The 18,439-nt window shown below is 49.7% G+C and overlaps 6 protein-coding genes across 6 annotated transcripts; 2 read left to right on the top strand and 4 right to left on the bottom strand.

Moving 5' to 3' along the window:
• Nucleotides 1-2,248: 2,248 nt before the first annotated feature.
• Nucleotides 2,249-3,545, bottom strand: AO090009000190 (uncharacterized protein; the record flags this gene model as incomplete). Its single annotated transcript, XM_023234127.1, has 6 exons — nt 2,249-2,388; nt 2,439-2,592; nt 2,656-3,095; nt 3,191-3,218; nt 3,322-3,459; nt 3,519-3,545. 6 exons carry the CDS (start codon nt 3,543-3,545, stop codon nt 2,249-2,251), a joined length of 927 nt encoding a protein of 308 aa, XP_023088551.1.
• A 389-nt stretch (nt 3,546-3,934) lies between these two features.
• Nucleotides 3,935-4,351, bottom strand: AO090009000189 (uncharacterized protein; the record flags this gene model as incomplete). The annotated part of the gene is made up of 1 exon (XM_023234121.1): nt 3,935-4,351. One exon carries the CDS (start codon nt 4,349-4,351, stop codon nt 3,935-3,937), a length of 417 nt encoding a protein of 138 aa, XP_023088550.1.
• A 3,237-nt stretch (nt 4,352-7,588) lies between these two features.
• AO090009000188 (uncharacterized protein) lies at nt 7,589-8,607 on the top strand (the record flags this gene model as incomplete). Its single annotated transcript, XM_001816633.3, has 2 exons — nt 7,589-8,158; nt 8,275-8,607. 2 exons carry the CDS (start codon nt 7,589-7,591, stop codon nt 8,605-8,607), a joined length of 903 nt encoding a protein of 300 aa, XP_001816685.1.
• Nucleotides 8,608-8,734: 127 nt separating this feature from the next.
• On the bottom strand, nt 8,735-10,126 carry AO090009000187 (uncharacterized protein; the record flags this gene model as incomplete). The annotated part of the gene is made up of 1 exon (XM_001816632.1): nt 8,735-10,126. The coding sequence occupies one exon, from the start codon at nt 10,124-10,126 to the stop codon at nt 8,735-8,737; it is 1,392 nt and encodes a 463-aa protein (XP_001816684.1).
• Nucleotides 10,127-10,485: 359 nt separating this feature from the next.
• On the top strand, nt 10,486-12,175 carry AO090009000186 (WD domain protein; the record flags this gene model as incomplete). The annotated part of the gene is made up of 3 exons (XM_001816631.3): nt 10,486-11,020; nt 11,077-11,890; nt 11,956-12,175. 3 exons carry the CDS (start codon nt 10,486-10,488, stop codon nt 12,173-12,175), a joined length of 1,569 nt encoding a protein of 522 aa, XP_001816683.3.
• Nucleotides 12,176-12,994: 819 nt separating this feature from the next.
• Nucleotides 12,995-16,839, bottom strand: AO090009000185 (GTPase-activating protein BUD2; the record flags this gene model as incomplete). Its single annotated transcript, XM_001816630.1, has 2 exons — nt 12,995-13,959; nt 14,013-16,839. The coding sequence occupies 2 exons, from the start codon at nt 16,837-16,839 to the stop codon at nt 12,995-12,997; spliced, it is 3,792 nt and encodes a 1,263-aa protein (XP_001816682.1).
• Nucleotides 16,840-18,439: the final 1,600 nt, after the last annotated feature.

Below are 18,439 nucleotides of genomic sequence, written 5' to 3'. Positions count from 1 at the left end.
ACGCGACATGGATATCGACCAGGTGCAGCCTTCAAGTCAGGCGGGTGAAGCCACGCGCCAGCCGTTCGAGAGACACGACAGCTATTATGGCGCTTGGATGAACACGGCCGGCCATCAGAAGCAAGTGCAGGCTCAGCAAATCTATGATAACACTCAAGATACTGCCGGATTTGAGAGAGGGAATATGGCTCCCAACTTGATTGCAGGATTGAAGACAACCAATTCTCGTGAACACTCTCTCACACGACAGAGAAATCGGGGCGAAAGCACCTCCACTGCGCCTACCACTACAAATGTGACAGATCATACTCTCAACACTGTCCCCACCTCGATAGATGAGAGACCAGAATCAATATCACACGGACACGATGATCCTATGACTGACAGCTGGAACAAAGTACAAGGGCCTCCCTCTATCCGTACAGCTTCATCCACGGCAGTGCCCATCAACGCTCCTGGTCCTAGTATTGTCGAGTCGAATGAGGGCAGGCGTCCTCCCGCTCAGACCAAAAACAGCGTGTCCACCCTCGAGCTTAAGATTCCGGGTCACTACCCACCAGCCAACGTCCCAGCATAGATGCTTGGATGGCCAATAAGGCTGGCTCACCGGCAGGTGAACTGATCTCACCTGTCACATTTCAATTCTTCCGTAAATACTTACAACCACCGACCAGTAGCATGTATGTTTCAAATACATACATGCCCATTCACTCCTTTGTTACAATCTGCCTCTTTTTATTTTTCCTTTTTTGCTTATTTCCTTTGTTGTGACGGCTTCCCTTTGTTTTTAACGGTCATTCAGTTTTCCCATGCACAAAGAAAACACAAAGAATGATCATTTCTGGCGTTCGAGTCCACAAGGTTGGACACATGATCGGATAAGCAGGCGTACAGGTAACAGGTACAGGATCAGTATCCACGGAATTCACAAGGTATGGCGTGGGTCAGGGTTTCATAGGAGGGGTGCGTGGTTATGTTATGGTTATGCTTTTCCTTTGTTCGAATTTCCTTTTGTCTCGTCTGGCCTGAGTTTCAGTTTCAGTTTCATCAATATTCCCCTTCGTCTGTATCATATTATATCCCCCCTTTTTGTTATTCCCCTGGCGTTTTCATTTCCATCAAAGTTCGAGTCCATTTTCATCTTTTCCTATCGAAAGCTCCGGAGACGGTCTTTCGGATGTGATGCTTTGGCTTTGGCTTTTACGCGATCAAATTACTAGATCGATTGTTTTGCTTTGCGCTTCGTTCAATGAGTGGTTATGAGTTATACAAGAAAACTTTAGGTTATGCGTGAGAAATATCATTATGTTGGGATGAAGTTCTTTGGTCATTTAGTCTCTTTTTCTATTTGTTCAGTTTGTAGACAGTAGTGTGGTATGTATGCCATATATTCCAATGACTTGGAAGGCAAAGGTAGGGATCTTTTAGCCCTATACCTGGTTCAGTAATTTGAAGGAGGTAAGCCTAGGTATGAGGTTAGACACCGTAGCAAATATATGGTGGAGGATACCAATGTAGGAGTGGTTATCTACGGGTTCGTATTGCGGACAGCTCTGCGATCATCATTGATTAGGGAGCAACGTACTGAGAATTATACAAATTGGAAAAGTATGGAAGTGACCGTCTTGCTAGCCTTGTTGTTGCATGATTTCGGAACACCAGCTTATGTAGTTTGTATATACTTGCACGTTTATAGATGAGGAAACTTTCTTTGATGTAGGTGCGCCATTGTGACGCTCTGACGTAGGTTTCAGCAGTGCTTTCTGAAATATATCATGATGGCAGACACCAGATGGTAGAGTTGTGGGTAAAGTGAGCAATTAGATTGTCAAACTAACGCCGCGAACGGCGAGAATATTGGCATTGGCGTAACACTAAACGACCGGGTATTGCAATTTCTACCAAAGCCAACTCGAAAATGAAGTAAGGAGCCTCTCCAGAACCGAATTCTTCTAGTGGAAACCCCACCCAAGATGTGGGATACAGAGCAAAGCCAGACCATGGTCAATCACAAACTCACCCGTAGAAGAAACGTAAAGTAAGCAGAATCAAGGTCCGATTTGTCCCACAGAACCAGATCGCCAGAGAAGAAAACAAACAAGGTAAAAACAGAGGCATCAAAAACGGTAGAATAGCATCAGCACGTCCACACGAATACTTGGTCATGGAATCATTTGACCGGGGTGTAATTACATCGCAAACTTTTCGACCTCATCGGTCCGTCGAAAGGGGGAAGAATACGATACTATTACATGATCTGGTCCTGGGTGATACCGCCAGTCGGCTCGGCACCCTCCATGGCGTCTACGGGGCCAGCGCCTGCATTCATGTACTTGACAAAAGTGATGCCGAGCGGACGGCCACCGTATTGATAACCGGTGAACTTGGCTATACAAATGTCAGTGTTTGCAGTGGAAGATGCAGCCTGGAAAACATACCAATCGCAGTTTCTGCTGTCTCTGCGTTGTCAAACTGGACGACACCCGTGCCGCGAGAGCGACCATTGGGCTCGTACTGAATCTCCGCACGATCAACCTTTCCAATAGTCGAGAACAGATCGACCAGATCTTCGTTGCAGGTAGACCAGGGCAGCTATGATTACCACACATCAGTAAACGAATCGGCGACGATAGTTGGGCGTGAAAGGAGGCTTACGTTGCGGACATAGATAACCGGGCCCTTCTCGCCTCCGGAGGTTGCAAAATCCGTGAACGGGTTGGGGGGAACCGAAGGGGCACCCTCGAAGCCAGGGCCACCAGCACCACCAGGAGGTCCACCGTAGCCACCACCGTAGCCACCACGACCTCCGAATCCGCCAAAGCCGCCACGGCCACCGCCGAAGCCGCCACGACCACCGAAACCACCACGGCCAAAGCCACCACCGAAGCCACCGCGGCCTCCAAATCCGCCTGGCCCGGCACCAGCAAAGCGATCCTCACGAACCTCCAAAGCCCGACCCTGCCAATCGTAGCCATTGAACTGCTGGATAGCATTACGGGCATCCTCCGGAGATTCAAAGGCGACAATGCCGGAGCCCTTGGGACGTCCAGTAGCATCGGTGTGAACATCGGCACGGATGACGGCGCCTTGCTGAGCTGTAAAGTGTTCTTGGGTCAATCATGGATGCAGGATGGGAGTGAGGGTTGGCAAACGAGGCCGTTTTGAGGGAAGCCCTCTGTATTGCACTTACCTGCTTGGCGGAAAAGATCCTTCAGGTCCTGCCAGCCAACATTGAATGGAAGCTAAACGTGCCTAAGTCAATATCTCTTGCCGTGCGTGATCTCGCATTACATCCAAGGTATGAGGAGGGGGGCAACAAACATTGGACACGTAGAGCTGTCTTCCACCAGCTCCACCGCCGTAACCACCCCCACCTCCACCACCGAAACCGCCGCGGCCACCACCGCCGAAATCCCCACGAGAAGGGCCACCGGTAAAACGAGGTTCGGGTTCACGGTCCTGAGATCTGTCAGCACATGGGGGAGCCCGCTGTGGAGGCATGGAAGGGCTCGACATACCTCGCGAACGTAGACTAGACGACCCATAAGGTTCTGGTTGCTGAGCGTGTTGACCGCATTTTGCGCTTGCTCCCTCGTTGCGTATTCCACAATCCTAATCGAGGATCAGCAAGGTCTCCCAGATGGGCATAACGGGGCATCGTGCAAAAACCTACCCGCATCCCTACAGTATCCCGGACGGCCAGGCCCAGCCCGTCAACCCAAACAGTCCATCAAAACGAACCAACGGGGGAAATGGAAAAAAGCCAGAAACACAAAGGGGAAAAGGAACCAGCCACACTACGCATTGGCGCCCACCTTCGACATTCCATTGGGAAGTAATAAGACGTCGGCAAAGATGACCTCACCAGCTGTACGGCGCGGAAAGATAGTCCCCCTCCAAGTCAGCCACGGATTCCAATCCAACAAAAAGCGCATCACACATCCGACACAATATGACCCTGCTCACCCTGTCTCATAAAATCTTTCAAGTGGTGCCACTTGACATCGTAGGAAAGGTTTCCCACATAGACCCGACGGTCTTGCTGGGAAGACTCGCGCACTGCTTGCATCATTTGTTCTTTGGCGACAGCGCGGTCCTCAAACGATCTCGGAGGCGGCGGGTAGCTGCTGCGTCCACCGTAACCAGAACCAGAATGTCCTCCAGAGGCACCTGGTGCAGCACTCATAGGCGAACGGGAACGGCGTTCACTGCGGCGATAATCGTCACGACTCCGAGAGCGACTCCGAGGCGAATAAGAGCGACGGCTACGTCGAGGGCTGCGCGAACGACGACGGGGTGAACGAGACCTCTCGCGCTGCGCGTGGTCAGTATCGTAGTAATCGGCCGGCATCGACACAGGTGGGAGGAAGAAAGGGAAAGAAAAGGGAAAAGAAAGAGTCAGGGATAGGAATGGCTAGAAAAGTATGACGGCGAGTGAATGGAGAATGAGATCTGCGCGGTGGCTTTCCAGGGTTGCAATTGGGTGTTCCGACACCTTGGGACCGAAGGCAGCCTTGACACCATTGAATTCCGGGAAGAGGAGAAGCCCAAGTCAGGTGACGTGGCCGAGGACGCTTAACAAAGCAATGGAGTGGCCACTAATAATGGGGAGGACCCGGAGGACGGGACCCGCGAGACAGGTGGGGAGTTTCCTTCAAACCTGAAGCTAATGCACTGCCACCAGGGTGTCTCTCTCTTCTGATTGTTGGGTTGGGAAAAAAAAAAAAAAAGGGATCAAAGGAATGAGAACAAAAAAACACCAGATATAACTGTTTCATGTGATTTAGTGAACTGCCACCGTGCAAACCAAACGCGGTGATATCTGCAGTCCAAACGCCCACTGTCTCAAACCGGCTGGTATAGTTGGAACCCTCAGCGAGCCATGGTCCCCCCCCCCAACCCGGTCCGGATAGGTTATGGTTTCTTGAGTGAACCAAATATCGCGCAAGAACGAGACAATATAACAACAGAGGGCAAGACAAAAATGAGAAAAGGCAAGATCATCAAGCAAATAAAACCATCATCACAAAGGAGATATCAAACGATGCTAGATCGAACGGTGTGGAGGGACAATACTTACTTGATATGGTCGGTAAACGTCAGCTGCAGATTATACCTTAAATGTAAGCAAGAAGTTTGACGATCCTCAGAACACGAGGAAATCAAAGCCAGAAGACAAAGAAATACCAGTAATGACGTGGATGGGGAACTCAAGAATAGAGGAACGATTAGAGAGTAAGAAGGAGAGAGAGAGGAAGAGAAGAGAGGAAGATGTTGTAAGAGTGAGAGAGAAGAGGTAAAGGAGGGTAACGGCGGGGTGAGAGGGAAGAATAAAAAAGCAAAGTCGCAGGGTTAGAAAAAAATAAAAAATAAAAAAACAAATAGGGCAACGAGGAAAGCAATGAATGCGAATGAATGCGCCCGTCCAATTCAGACCAGTCTGTCAGACCTTCACTCGGGACGGGGAGGACAAGATGAAAGGAGCACGCGGTATGATTGGCGTTCCCGTGGGAAAGCAAAATGCACGCCTTTCTGCCCGGTGGATAGCTTTGGGTAATCAAGTAAGTCAGAAGAGGTTTAGATGGACTGACCCTTCTTTCGACCTCCGAGGAGCCGGCTTAAAGACCGGGATGGGAGGGGGTGGACGATGATGGGTGGAGAGTAAGGCTACTAGTCCAAGGCACGGCATAAGAGGGGGAAGGGACAAAGTCAAAAACAGGCACGGCCGGTTCCTACAGTAGTGGGAAGCCCGGAAGTGAGGTGACCTTTCATGACTGATGCCGGTGGTGCTGCAGCTATCAAATGGCCAAGAAGGGGAGGGGGAGAGAGACAGAAACCAGGGCAAGTATGGCAGGTGTCAGTCTCCAGTGGGCATAGGAGGATCAATTGGGTTCTAGAAACCCATTGAAACCCATCATTCTAGATTACAAGACAAACAGAAGGAGTGGGAATGTAAACAAGGTGGCATAAGGACATGGGGATGGGGGTGCTGATGTTGATGGGATGTTTTGATAGTAAACCAGAATGATAATAATCACTCATCCTGATAAAAACAAAATAGAACCAACAAACGGTCATAGAGTTATGCAGATAAGCAAATGCATGAGACAAAACAGAAAGTAATTTTAAAAAAAGAAAAGAAACCACCAACAAAGAAAGCACACCAAAGAAAAAGAATTAAGTCACCCACCCATGATCTGTGATGCTGCAATCAAGAGGGGAGAATGGGGAGGAGAATGAGAGGAGGAGATGTGTTGTTGTGTTATTTGGAAGGTCTGGACTGTTGTCACTGGAGAATGTCGACTCTGAATGGGCGAATGCTCAACACCCAAACCGGATTCCAGAGCAAATCAGAAGGACGAGAAGAAAAAGGGGAACTGGGTAAAAAGGAAAATAGAAAAACAAATTAAAATTCAATAATAATCGATTGGAAACGAAAACGGAGACCCTCCGGAAAGTTCAGTCGACACTGTAATATCGGCAGGGGTGATGGTTGCAAGTTGGCCTTTCTTTCTTAATCTTCTTGAGGTCTGTTCTCACTCTCCTCGGCCGGTCAATGTTACTTCCACGCGGGGGTGGGTATTAAGAATTGGGGAAAGAGAAGGGGGGAACTAAGACAATGACAAGTGGAAGAGAGGAGAGGGAGAGAAGCAGAGGCAGAGACTTACATTAATTATGCCGCCGGGGAAATGAAATGAAAGGCGGCAGGAAACAAACAATTAAGAGACTCCGTAATCATGCGTTCAACATCGATCCCTTCGCAGATGAGATGAGATGAGATGAGATGAGATGCAGCTTGACTGTCATTCTGATGAAATCAATAATTGTTCATCCTTGGATATTATTAAATTCTCATCTATTTCCTAATCCCACTGGGATCAAAGCTCTGCATAGCCATGGGCTGGCAGTAATTTCTACTAGAGATTCAAAATGCAAGTCAAACCTTTAACAACCCTTCTTAGACTCGAAGCTCTTATTTTTCTTCTTCTTTTTTATCTCGTTACGCTAATCCCTATACATTGTGATATAGATTGAGTCCTCATATCAGATGTCACGATAGGAAGATGTTCCCAAATAGGAAATCAGCTAGATAACCGTTGACCTTGGCTTCTACATTTTAGATAATTGTACATACTATATACCATATATTAATCCAGCACCATACTAACCAGGAATAACCCCATGGAGATCGATGTGCATCCGAGAGATTCTAGTACTCAACGACAGTCAATCGCACATGCATACAGACATACAATTGGCCATGCTCATTCCTCCAATACACAAGAAGTAAAAGTAATCACCCTCACCCTATACCCGGTAAGAACATGAGCATCCTATCAATCCAATAGCCCTCACCCTAGAAAACCAAATCACAATGACCTAAAAGAAAGAATTAAACATTCCAAAACCCCCGGTACCTCAGAAAGCAACCCACAATCGGACATCATCTGACAAGAAGAGGTCCAATCTTGGCTCCGCTCAGGCCACCGCTTAAGCCCACCCGAGAAAATCCAACAAAATAAGTTCCGACAACACCTGAACCCTCTATCGCAACGACCAAACATCAAAACACGAACACCCAATAACCATGGCACAACCGCACCATCTAACCCGCTGCCACGCAGCCATCCTATCAACCTCCAAGCGCCAACTAACCACTCTTCGCACCACCACCCGCTCCATAATTCCCCAATGCACTCGCCAACTCCATCATCAAACCCGACCAGCCCGCCGTCAACCTACTCCAGCACACCTCACATCCTCTCCCATTTCACAACCAACCAGACGATCCTATCACTCTGAACACCACCCTGACCCGCCACCTCACGAATACACCAACTCCCAAACTACCATCCTCTCCGCTGCGCTCCGCCATGTCCCGACCCACGGCTTCACCCGCGACGCCCTCACCCTCGGCGCCCGCGATAGCGGCTTCCTAGACGTCTCGGTGCAATTGCTCCCGCGCGGAGAGTTTGACCTGGTTTTATTCTGGCTAGCAAGCCGCCGAGGATTATTGCGCGCAAGCGTGGACAATGGACTCTTCGAAAAGGATGAGCGGGTGAAGGCCGGATTGAAATTGACCGTGGAGGAGAAGACGAAGCTCTTGATCATGGAGAGGTTGAGAATGAATACCGAGATAAGGCATCAATGGCAGGATGTATGTTGCTCCCGTGTCTATCGCATTTCTGCTATCTACCCCGGGTGATTGAGACGCAATGGTTCTGATTGCGGTTATGGATTGTGGCTGATATCTGATATTTTGATTTATTCTAGGCCCTGGCGCTTATGTCGCTGGCGGGTAATATTCCTCTGTCATTGTCGGAGTTGCATGCGCTTTCGTCGGAGATCTTGACGCTCGCTGGCGATGCTTCGGTTGATGCGTCGTGGTATACGAAGCGGTTGTCTGTTGCGGCGATTTATGCTTCGTCGGAGGTGGTTATGACCCGGGATCAGAGTCCTGGTCTTTCTGAGACGGAGGCGTTCGTTGAGCGGCGTGTTGAGGATAGCTCTGCTATCGGGGAGAAGTTGACCGGATTTAAGCAGTGTTTAGGGTTTGTGGGGTCGACAGCTATAGGGCTGGGGAGGAGCTGGGGATTGAAGATTTAATGGGTGGCAGCCCTGTATGATTTGTACTATTACTATGTCCGGTCTTGGTGGGTGTTTATATGTTTCTATTATGTGATTGTCTTAATATACAGTATGTTCATGTTTTCGGGACATGTGCGACAAGCAACTACCGTGAAGGTCTTTTCTCCTGTACTCGTCGCTCAATCCGGTGCATCCACCCCTCTGGTCCGAGTAACTCGCAGACGGCCTTCCGGTTCGGCGCCAGATCCCACCACGGCTCACGGCGCGGGCCACGCTTCTCATTACGCATCCGTTTCCAATGCTGCTTCAAGTCCCGGTCACGCTGGTTGACGATTCCAGTTAACAGTCCGCACGTGCGATCGTTGGGCTCTACGCCGATCACCTCCATCTCCCGCAGGAGAGAAACAACCCCGGGGATATCATGGCAGCCGCGCCAGTAGAAGTAGATCAGCTCATTGTAGAGTCCTGTCGAGCTACCCAGAACGGCAGAGGCACGGCCATGCGACTTGATCGTGGCTCGGAATTGACTGATAAGCGGGGAATTGGGGAAGTGCAGGTTGAGAAGACGGAAAGCCACGAGGAGCATCTTGGGATATAGAGCCGTGACGACGGGTTCCACCGCGACCGACTCGGGAACCTCCAGATGAGAGGTATCCGTAGTAGCAGTAGGGATATCGGCCGCTTGGTTCTTATCTTGGACCATACCAAGACCCTGGGCTAAACGGACATCTCCGAGGTGCTGCAGCATGGAGAATATTCTTTCTCTGCAGATGTCCCACACTCCCGTATCTTCTTTGCCCTCGTCAATGGCTGCCCGGAGAGCGTTCTCAATCTTTCCCGCCTCTTTCTTCACAACCAACTCAATCGCCTCCTCCATGGATATCTGATTGCTCTCCAGCAGCTCCGTGATATCCTCACTACTGTACTCAGACTTCCGGAGCCTCTCCTGCAACTCCAGATTCCGAAGTGTAACCGGGGTATCTGTGTCTGCGGATTGCCCATCCGCGGAACCCGTCGTCGCGGTTTTCCGTTTTTTCTTCTGCTTTATGTCCTTAAGCACCTCCTCGAAAATCTCCGAGATCTGCGCCATTTCGTTCTTGTCCTCCTCACTCAGCTCCGGCTTCTGCGTTTCGGCTGTCGTTGTATCTTTCTGAACAGCCCCCAGCTGTTCCAGCAGATCGCTGAACACTTGCTTCTCGCCGCGGGTCATGGTAAGAGGATTCGGTTTTAAACGGGGAGCATTCCTCGAGGCCATGGCAGCTCGTTTGTGCAAGTAACTGCGTCGTTCTGTTGGTTCATTGCTGTGCTCGGTCTGGGGCTGTGAGTCTGCTGGCGTATTTGCGCTGCTGTCATTTTGGGAAGATTCTGTCCGGGACTGGTCTTCGGGGGTATTGGAGCTCGAAGTAGAGTATGCCTGTGTATGGCATTGTAGCGGATGAGGAAAAGAGCCAGAGAGCGTGCGAGTCTGATAAAGGAACGGAGCGAGTGAATTGCGTGTTGTCACTGCTAGCAACGAACGATGAATATGCCCACTCATAGCGAACGTATAGACAAAAACACTGGAAAGTTCTATTGCAGAAATGAAAAAGCTTTCAGCATGCTTTGCAAATAACCTATTAAAATGGTTGTAGAAAAAATAAACAAGCGTCTATTAGTCGAGAAATCCAGCGATGATGAAACTTTATGTCCCAACTTTTTGCCTTAGCTTCGACGGAGATATAACGCAGACAAAAGCCAATTACCGCTCCGAACACTCACGTGATAGCGCGATGCCTGCGCGCGTTTTTGAACTTTATTCGCGCCGGCGCAAGGTGCGCAAAAACCAATTGCTATACCGGACGAATTCAGAGCAGCGCAAACACTCGCAACATATATATATATATCCAGCATCTCAACATGGGTAACGAAGAGATATCCGATTTCGAAAAGCAACGGCTTGCGAATATCGCGGAGCGCGATGCGCTTCTCAAGCAGTTATCGCTAAATGCGCAATCCGTCTTCACGCCGACTTTGCCAAATCGCGCGACGGGGAGCCAGGCAAAGACGAAGAAAAAACCGGCCCCGAAGAAGGTCAAGAAGGAAGAGGAGTCACCTGCGCCGCGGCGCATGTCCTCACGTCTGAGGGGTATTGCGGCGGATAGTGAGGTGGCGAAACGGAAAGCTGAGGAGCAGCACCAGGCTTATCAGGAGGCGGAGAGGGCCAAGAGGGTGAGAAAGTCGGATTCATTCTCACTGAATGACATATTTGTTTCGGGCCAAAAGCTTAGTGGGGATGGTTTGCTTGGTGTGGATGTTGTTACGAAGGGCGTCGCGGTGCCTTACCAGCGGACGTTTGGCGATGATGATATCAAGAAGACAACGGATAAGGAATTGAAAGCTTTGAGAAAGGAAATGAGTGAATTGCAGCTGTGGGAGGCTTGGGAGCCTAACCGTATGATTTACACTTGCTGCGCAAGCGTGTGCTTTCGTATGCTAATTGTGGTATAGGAATCAAGCTCACCCCCGAGAGAGTGTATACCATGACATTCCACCCTTCGGAGACCAAGCCATTAATCTTTGCTGGAGACAAGATGGGTCATCTCGGCATCCTGGACGCATCACAGGAAAAGCCGACCTCGGTGAAGCAGGAAGACGAAGATGAAGAGGACGATGACCCTGACCCAGTCCTAACGACCCTCAAGCCACATACCCGGACAATAAGTTCCATGGTGATCCACCCATCCAAGCCGACGCATCTATATACCGCCAGCTACGACAGTTCTATCCGAGAAATGGACCTGGACAAGACAACATCGGTGGAACGGTACGCCCCAGATTCAACGTCAGACGATGTTCCATTGTCTGGTCTGGACATGGCTGCCGATGATCCCAACACTCTCTACTGGACTACCTTGGAGGGTGAGTTTGGCCGATACGATATGCGTACACCCAAGCAAGGCTCGGTAGCCGTCTGGAGTCTGTCCGAGAAAAAGATAGGTGGCTTTTCGCTATTCCCGACTCACTCGCACTATTTTGCGACGGCCAGTTTAGACCGGACCATGCGACTTTGGGATATTCGGAAGTTATCACGTCGCGAGCCTGTTCCTGTGGGAGAGCACCAGAGTCGATTGTCAGTTTCGCATGCGGCATTCAATAGTGCCGGACAGGTTGCGACATCTTCTTACGATGACAGCCTAAAACTGTATGACTTTGGTGCCAAAGGAATTGCCTCCTGGAAGCCAGGACATACCCTTTCAGATGCAGAAATGAAACCCGACACGGTGGTACGGCACAACTGTCAAACTGGACGATGGGTTACCATGTATGACCCCTATCCAAAAGTAACGATTATCAGGTGAAAGCGAGGACTGACCTAACATCTTATAGTCTCCGTCCTCAATGGCAAATAAATCCTCAATCGCATATCCAGCGATTCTGCATCGGAAATATGAATCGTTTTGTCGACGTCTACAGTAGTTCGGGTGACCAGCTCGCGCAACTTGGAGGCGACGGCATCACTGCCGTACCCGCCGTTGCAGTTTTCCATCGTAGTAAGAATTGGATAGCCGGTGGTACAGCGAGCGGGAAAATCTGTTTGTGGATGTGATACGGCTATCATGTATTTGTAGATCTTTGTTAGCTGCTCTGAATAATCTAGACATACCTGTATCCTGGCATGTTTTGCTTGGTTGTTCCTTCGTTCTTCGTTGCTTGGTTCTATGTCATACCCTGTGGGTTAACGATTGTACAGAACTCGGTTGAGAACGAATAAACCATTCATGAGGAAATAAGGACTTTAACCAGCAGGAATACTAGTGGTCTATCCGCGTCAATTGGATACTCATTTCGTCTATGCCAAAAAAAAAAAAAAAAAATAGAAAGTGAAGGGAAAGACACTATTTACACAAATCGAGACACTGTCTTTTGCAACAGTTTGGTTCAATAAGACCCTTGCCGTTCACAGCAACCCAGGACAATGACATTTTCACATCCAACGTTGCTCGCAGGATCTCTCGCTTCCCACGTCAAAAACAGCAATCAGAGCAGGGTATCAACACCATGACAAATGCTTTCCAAAAATCGGGAGAAGTAGAAGGGAAACGCGTCAAGTCATGAGCACATGTGTAGGGGAAAAGGAAGAATGTACACCGTAAGATGCAGGGATTTGTTTGCACAGATCCGCCGTGTTATACAAAACCGTTGCCAACTGCTAAAAATTTTATGGACGATCAGTTCAGCCTCCACGGTCGCCTAAGCTAAAGTCAAAACGCATTCCAAGATGAAGAGGAAGTCCTAGGAGGGAAAGCTAGAGATCAAAAGGATGAAAAGGTAATAACATGCAACAGCCATGTCACCTTGTATCGGCACCGTGAGGTGTAATTTTCGAAAGGGCTATATAGATGGGTAAGCCGGTCAAGGTAGCCCGTTAAAATTCATTTCGGAGTTCTTCCCGGGATTGCTGCTGAGCATGCTCTCGGTCTCTCGCCCGACGTCTGGATGTAGTCGGAACAAGGTCAAAGAATCGGTACTTGCTCGCCGTCTCCCTGGTTATACTAGACCTGCGAGGCTTAGAGGAGTCTGGGTATTCAAGAGAGTAAGTCGAAGAATTCTTGGAACTACCAGTGCTATCACGCGTGTCCGACCACCGTGGTATCGAGAAAGGCACACGACTCTGGTCCCATGTTGCTGAGGAAGAGCTTGGAGGGGTATCATCATCACCGTCAGCGGCATAGTCGGTCGACCGGCGAGGGAGCGAAGGCCGCGTAGCAAAGTAGCCGATTGAATTTCGGTGACTTCCAGCGATAGACGCAGATCCCGCAATTGCCGTCTCCGTGGCCGGCGTAGTGGGTTTGGAGCTCTCCTCGTAGAAAGTGGCCGACCGTTCCATGGAGTCAACTAGTTCTTCCCACTTAACCTCGAGATCTCCACTTGGGCGCTCTGCCTGCTCGGCTTTACTCAAACATTCCTTGGTACGCCGGTCGAGATGAAGCGCCATGTCATGGAATTTCTTAAGTGCCGGGTCGAGATCTTCTATCTCATTAAGTCTCGCAGGTGCCCCTTCAAGCCATATCCGAATCAGAATCGCAAAGCTGCGAGGGTGATCTATCAAGAAAGGAAGACTGGGAAACCCTTCCCGTGACGTGGGAGGTAAGCGACCAAGGATTTGAATCGGGGTGGCATAGGAGGGTGTGACGATTGGAGTTGGTCGGTCGGCGGGTATTGCACAAATTGAATCCACGAACTGTTTAAATTCGATACGATTGCCTACCAAGAACTTGTTCATAGGCTCCATCCAAGGTTCTTTGCTCCCAAAGGTAGTCATGTTAGCCAATCCTTGCAAAGCTTTGGCAATCAGAGTCAAAGTACGTTGGGCTCGAGGGCGAGGGTGATCTGTACTGCGTTAGTCGATGAAACTGAACGGTTAGAGGCCAGAAAATGCATACCTTTCAGCAATCCAAACAGCTTTGGGTTCAGGATTGCTGGACAGAAGAATCGCAGAAACAAAAAGCCCGAGACGCTACTATAGGTGACAGTGCGAAGAAAATCGCCGTAACGATCTTCTGCGCATGCCCTGACATGCCGAAATATGAGTCGCAGCTCGGCAGGGCATCGAGACGCGGAGCCCGCAATCGTTTTCCAAACACTGGTAGTGAGGGAGATGAGATTTCTCCAGTTGCGTTCCAGATCATCCGAACGATGCACGCGAGAAGGGTCTACTTCACATTCCGGATCGCTCTCGTCTATATCACGTAGACGCTCACCTATGGTTTCTTCGAGATATTCCTTTCCTAGCCTACGCATATGGTAGTCCAGCGCCTTCGTAAGAAGAGAATTCCCTCGGAAAAGGAGGTTAGCCTCCACGGTTGCGGTACGCCCCAAATCCCTTACAAGGACTTCCCGATCCTGACCAGACTCTCTTGTGTCGTTGGAATGGATCCTGGTAGTATATCTAAGTCTGTTCGCGTTTGAGTCCTTGTGAAGTCCATCAATTTCATCTTCGACCAAGGCTTGAATCCACTCCACGGTTGTCCCTGACACCTGAAAGATGTTTAAGAGCGCCTCCGATAGTAATGTAAGTTCAGAAGATAGAATCTGGGCCATGTTGACGGAAAGTCCATTGGTGAAAGAATGGAGAAGCTCCGACATTGGAGTGTATTCATGGGACATAAGAACAACAGTTTCTTCCATCCGAGCTCTCATCAGCATCTCTCCTACGGGTTGGTCTCGGTCATCAAGGATCGGCCACCACTTCTCGACTTCCACACCCGGCTCCAAGTCATCCAGTCGCAGTTCTACTCTTCCGAATGTTGCGTCATGAGAGGACAGCTCAACGTCATCCAACACGCGCATAGGGTAGCTATCCTGATTCAAGGCATACGACCCGTGCGCGATAAGCGACCAATCTTTTTGGGTCGGATTGGGGTTCTTTACAAGTATCGAAACTTGGGACAAGACAGGTGGGAGGTCGTTGAAAGTAAAATCTTCCCGCCAGAAAGGATTTGCGGTGCGGTACTTGACGGCGGTTTTGGCGCGGATCTCTCCGTCTAGTAGAACTTCAGTATAATAATCGTTCACGGCGCCCGTTGGCGTCGAGTTGCTATGAGATCGGGACTGCTTGCGACTTCGAGGGGCCTCCTCCGACCTGCTACGGAATAATTTGGCCTCGGTCACTCTCACGGTGAGCATTCTCTCAATCCGAAACATGTCCGCTATAGAGGTAGAGGTAGCATCGGGCGCTGGAGCCTTCGCCGGATTGTCTTCGATTGACGTTTCAGGGCCGTATAGTTCTGGGATTGTGAAGGCACGCAAAAGAACAAACCACACCTCAAATAGCACCCGGCTTTCGAGGGCCAGATACACTGGACGCGTCAGCCCCGATACTGAGTGCGCCGCATACTGTGGGTATATGGCAATGCAGAATTCGTCTTCCAAAACCGACGAGTTCAACCGTTGGACGGCGCACCGGGAGAGCTGAGATAATTGAATGCAGTGCACAAAGGTGATGTCAGATTCGGTGAAGAGTTTGAAAACGCCATTCTCCTGCAGTGTGCAGCTGACCCTTTGCCAGGACGACGAGAGCGCACGTTGCTGGCGGTATGTTGAGACCCGGCGACCAGACGAAGGTCGAGCGCCTGAGGCATTTGGTCTATCCCATAGGAGCATCTTACCCACTTTGATTATGGCTGCTTCTTTTTGAACAGTGCTTTCGGAGTTTCTTCGACGGTCGGCAAGACGACGATCACCTATCGCAACCGACTGAGGTTTGGTCATCTTATTCTGAACACCTTTTGGCCTGATTGGCTGCCAGCACAACAACGCAGCGAGCCACGAATCGAATGTTTCGCTCACATGAGGCCTCAACTCTACCCCAAGGCCAGAGGTAAATGTAGATACGCTGAGATAGTTCGTCCGAAGCTCGGGGTCGACAAGGGAGCGAACCTGGCAGCCGCGAAGGTCCGGGATCAAGGTCTTAGCTAATGCGGGCTCCCCTTTGGCCTGGTAGATCAAACTTCCCGTAGCAACGTTGATAGCGCAGTAGCCGGACGTCCAAGCGGTGGTGTTGGCGGTCCGGAAGGAAAGAATACCATGCATCCTTCCGCATGTGGTCTTCATCAGCTGTAGGATCTTCGCAGAATCGGTACTCGACAAAGGCGACGGCGGCGGATTGCTAGCGACACTGGCCAGAAAGTTTGAGCCCCCGGAGGCTCGGCTGACCCGGTGACGTCCGAGGGTTTGGCTCAGATAGGTGGGCGATTGTATTGATGGATAGCCGATTGATCCAGTTGGTTCATCTGAGTGTCTTGACTGGGGCGTTACGGCATTGACGGAGCCTAAGCGGCTCCGGGATTTGAGATAGAAGGAGTTTGGGGAGAGCTCACTGCGCTGATCCTCCAAGGTGGTGGTCCGAGATCGCGCCCGTTGGCTCTTCGATTCCACTTGGAACTCTTCCTCATCGCCCGCGGGATGATAAGATTGGAAGTCGCGACGAGTATCTAGATTGGCAGGCCTTGTTCTGGCGGTCACACGGGGCGAAGGGGCTGCGCCTGAAGAAAGATGCTCCGCGTCCGACAGAGGGGAATGGTTCGTGGTCTCCGCGGCGGAGTCTGGCGTTACTGTGCGGATGCCTGTATCCCTGAAGCTTTCGGGGTAGACCATGCCGTGACGGTCCCTGGATGATGATTTTTTGCTTGAACGCCGTTCGACTGGGCGACTGTATAAACCCTGGTGTATGGAATTCCGTTTGGGCCCATTTGAACCTTCGGGCTCCATCTTGTTCCGTCACGCACGATGAAAATCGGACAGCAGCGGCACTCTCGAGAGCGGTCGCTACCAAACACGCAGGACGCAGACGGACACACGTACACACATGTACTCATGTAAAATGTTACCTTGCAGATGTTGGCACCCAACGTACGCTGCGCAACCGTCCTCGAACAATGGAGGGTCTGTGTCGTCCAATGGGTCACGGGCTGAACGCATGGAGTCCGGGGAGAGGTCGACAAGTCGAGTCGCACATTCGGTCAAGGCCGGCGCGTTTGAAAATCCAGGCGATGGACGAGAGCTGAGGAAGACCAAGAACTGACACGACCCCCGAACGGCCGGTTAAGTTCAGGGGCGGCGGGAGAGAGGGAGGGAGGGAGGGAGGGAGGGAGGGAGTGAGGGGAGTGTAATATTTAAGAATGGGAAAAAAAAGTAGGCGATAGGTAGGGAAGTGTGGTGTGGAGTATAGTTGGAAAGGACAAAAGGAAAAAAGGAAATATAAAAAAAAAGAGGGAAAAAAAATTATACGTAAAAAAAAGAAGGTTAACAATAGCAGTGAATAACCAGGCCTCCGAGTGTCAATGTACCGGGACGAAGTCGCTGTTGGTGGGAAGCATGATCGGTTACGTTAGCCCGGAGAGAGGGAAACTCTGGAGAAAGTGGTGGTAGTTGGTGGTAGTGGCAGTGAGTAGGAGGAATTAAGGTCACCGTCGGTTGGCGGCAAAGATTGGTTCAACCAAACCAACCAGTACGTAGCGTGATATCATGGGGGAAAGGAAAAGCTTATGAGAGGCACGTCCATGAGGGCAAGGAGAAGAGGTTTAAAGAAAAAAAATTGAATTAAAAAAAAGGAACACACCTTCATCAGTAGTAAGAAAATTTTAAATTCCTATCAGTAGTATTTGAGATTTATTTTTGGTATTCGATCTTGTTGTCAAAGTTCCCTGTGGCAATCCAATTTTTGATTGATTGGATTTGTTGTTTGTTTTACCCTAACAGCGTGTATAGTCAAGTACTGAAAGCTGCAGATCACTCTCACGCTCTCTTTCCCGTACTATCTGAAACCTCCAATTCGAACAAGTAACCAGTGCTGGACTAGACCCTTGACGGTTAGCTTTCTCAAGGAGAAAATTTGGAAGTAACGAGAAGAGAGAGAGAAAAGGAAAAAAAAAAAAAAGAAAAAGTTTCCAAAGCCAGAGAGTGTATGAGAAAGAGGCAAAGTATGAGAAGGGCAAGAGGCGGTGTTGAACCTCCCAAGGTCCGAGCAGGTGAAGTCAAGAAATCCCAAGAAGTATAAGAGGCCGTCTTAAGTCCATGTCATGGTTCTATGGGGTTCAAGAACGAGGGCCAGACGGCAGAGGAAGAAAGAGAAAGAGGGGAAACCGCGCACACACACACATACACAATGAAATACAGTCCTTACAGATACTCCTGTTAGACGACGAAAAAGGGACTAGAAACTCAAACCCGCTAAATAATAATGAACAACTTTATCTTCATAATTATGAATAAATGTAGGTATATCCAATGGTACTATTAATTCGACTTAATATCAATCCTCGACGATATACAGTATACAGTATACAGACTTGAGATCACTATGTAGTAA

Source organism: Aspergillus oryzae, chromosome 1 (genome assembly GCF_000184455.2).
Source record: "Aspergillus oryzae RIB40 DNA, chromosome 1".
NCBI classification, from domain to species: Eukaryota; Fungi; Ascomycota; class Eurotiomycetes; order Eurotiales; family Aspergillaceae; genus Aspergillus; species Aspergillus oryzae.
The sequence above is the reverse complement of the archived record's forward strand: the minus strand, read 5'-3'. Positions and strand labels throughout refer to the sequence as shown.